Source organism: Colletotrichum siamense (genome assembly GCF_013390195.1).
Source record: "Colletotrichum siamense strain Cg363 chromosome Unknown KSG_Cg363_contig06, whole genome shotgun sequence".
Classification (NCBI taxonomy): domain Eukaryota; kingdom Fungi; phylum Ascomycota; class Sordariomycetes; order Glomerellales; family Glomerellaceae; genus Colletotrichum; species Colletotrichum siamense.
Window position 1 is genome coordinate 920283 of NW_023501019.1, and position 2624 is coordinate 922906.

Consider the following 2624-nt stretch of genomic DNA (forward strand, 5'->3'; position numbering starts at 1 on the left):
TAGCTAATACTATAAAGCTTAAGGGGGGGTATTAATAAGCTTTACTACTTAGTTACTACTTCTATAGTTTACTAGTAAGTACTAGAGGCTACTATATAGCCCTCTCTAGTACCCTAGTATCTAGCTAGTTCTTCTCTATAGCATATCACAGTTATCACTACGTTCTCACTATATATCTATAACCACGGTTAGAAAGTATCCACAAGTATGAAAAACAATTAGCATGATCTTGAAAGTCCTATTACACTTGAAGAGAGCGAAGGTTAGCGGGATGCTAAACACCTGGGCGCCTGGGCATCTTGAGATCATGTTTACATCTTTCCCTATCTCCGATACCAAGATGTGAAACGAACAGCACCGAAAAAACACACGCATCTGTTGGACATTATCGGAGAAAGGAAGACCTGTAGCAGATGGCATAGTCTAGATTGTTGCGTCAACGGTGAATCTGAAACTTAGCTTTCGACTCGTAATCGGAAGTATGTACTGATTGAAGTCTACTAGATGTGCAATCATCATATGAGACCCACTGCGTGTTGTTTGTTGAAATATTCTCTATTATGTATGGATTTTAGTTGATTATGCATGTTATGATGCACTTCTTTAGTAGTTTATAGTTCCGTGAAAGAATATCCGTGACGCCTGACCTGTACCTCCCAGGGTAAGAATTCCTCTCCCCTTGCCTTTCCCACGATTTTTATTCCTTAATTTTATGTGCATCTTGTGACCTTGTGCTCTCCTCTTGATGCAATGCACGTCATGGCCACAACCCATAGACAAACGGCTCAACCTCCGGGTAATCCTTCTGCATGCCCATGATGATGCTATACTCATCCCTCAAAATATCCGAGCCCTCATTCCCGTACGCCGTGTACTTGCTCATCTCATGCCTCCGCAACGCCACCGTCCACGGAAAACTCGAATGCGCCACACCCATAAACGCGCTCGCCTTGAAGAGCATCAAAAAGTCCACAAGGGCATGCTGGTCAAACGTCAACTCGTCCAGCAGCTTCCGGTCGGGCCCCTGGAGCAAGTCGCGTTTCGTCACCACCGCGACGGTCTTCGTCTCCCCACCGGGGCTCGCCGCCACGCGCTTCTTCAGCTCCTCCTCAAACAGCTCCACCACCGTCTGGTTCCCCGACGCCACGTACACCACACTCAGACCCATGCGCTCAATGTACTGGAAGTGCTCCTCGAACTGGTCCTTCTGCCGCGAGAAGCGCCACTCGTCCGGCTGCCACGCGTCGATCGCGTCCTTCTCCAGCCGCAGGTGCGCGCCAAAGTACGCGTTCGGGTTGATCGCCCTGGCCGGGTCGATGGGCAGCGCGAAGCGCCGCTTCAGCTCGTAGAGTATCTTCGCCGCCAGCTCGCGCGTGTCGTTGCGGAAGGAGAGGATCTTGCCGAACTCGTGCACGAAGGCCGGGCCGTCGTCGCGGACGGGGTACTCTAGGAACGCCTGGCCGATCCGGACGTGCGTCGGCTCCTCCGTCCGGATGGTGACGTTCTTCTTGTCCAGCCATTCGTCGAAGAAGCGCCGCCATTCGCGCGGGTGTTCCAGGCCCTCGCGGGGGTGGTTCGGCTCGAACTGGTCGCCCACGAGGTCGAGTGGCTCCCCTGCCCGGGATTGGTAGTGGGGAAAGTCCTCGATCCGCTCGTAGATGCGCATCCCTGGGCACCCTTCCGTCAGATGGCTAATGAAGGTCTGGCGGTCGAGGAGATAGTCGAGCGGCACCTCCTTCTCGGTCTCGATGTCGGAGATGTCTTTCGCGTTGCGCAGCTGCATTGAAGGCACCACAATTGCGCCGCCGCCGTGTATCGCATACCGCACGCACTTCAGAATCTGGTCGCGCACCATGCCAATGCCTCCATGTTGTCCCTCGCAGGTAAACACCAGGCCCGGCCGAAATTGTGTAGCGGCGCATGTCGACTGTATCGGTCGGTAATCGATTGGCTCGGGAAACTCGACATTCATAGCCTGTCGGACGAACGCCTCCGCAACCTGCGGCTGGCTAGGCTCCTCAAAGTGGTACAGAAGCGTCGAGATGCCATCGTGGACGAACAAGAGGCGGATACTCCAGACGATGATGAGGGCGGCAGCCAAGGAGATCACCACCTGGGGTTGGCCTTGGCAGAGCATGGCCTTCGATCAATCAGAACACCACAAAAACAAAAAGACATGAGACGGGTTCCTTTTTTTTCTTCATCGACCATCACGGATTGGGGATGCGCCAAGGACACATGGTTGCTTATAGCCAAGACGGGTAGGTCCCAGCGCCTTGGGATGGACGCCTTTGGCGAGTTTTGGCGACCGGGGCGGGTTTCAGACCCGTTTCATGCTCATCTTCGTTTGGCGCGTTTTAAGGCCGCCAGCGACCCCGTGTTTTGTTGATTTACGGTGTGGTCTAGGGGCGTGTCAGCCTGGTCCGAACCAATTCCGGGCGTTTTTAAGGGAGTTTAGCGGGCTCCTGGGTGCTGACAGGAGCTTAATGGTGATGCGGATCTGGAACATTGCCATGTTCGCGATGTTGCCTTCCGTGCCGACCGATGCGAGAGCTCCGCAATTACGGCTTTAACCTCGGCCTGCTCGAGCCAACAGCTCATGTTTGTCGTCAGAGTTGAGTGAT

At 53.8% G+C, this 2624-nt stretch overlaps 1 protein-coding gene across 1 annotated transcript; it reads right to left on the reverse strand.

Moving 5' to 3' along the window:
- Positions 1-757: 757 nt before the first annotated feature.
- On the reverse strand, positions 758-2137 carry CGCS363_v009256 (uncharacterized protein; the record flags this gene model as incomplete). Its single annotated transcript, XM_036641105.1, has 1 exon — positions 758-2137. The coding sequence occupies one exon, from the start codon at positions 2135-2137 to the stop codon at positions 758-760; it is 1380 nt and encodes a 459-aa protein (XP_036492964.1).
- Between the last annotated feature and the right edge of the window lie 487 nt (positions 2138-2624).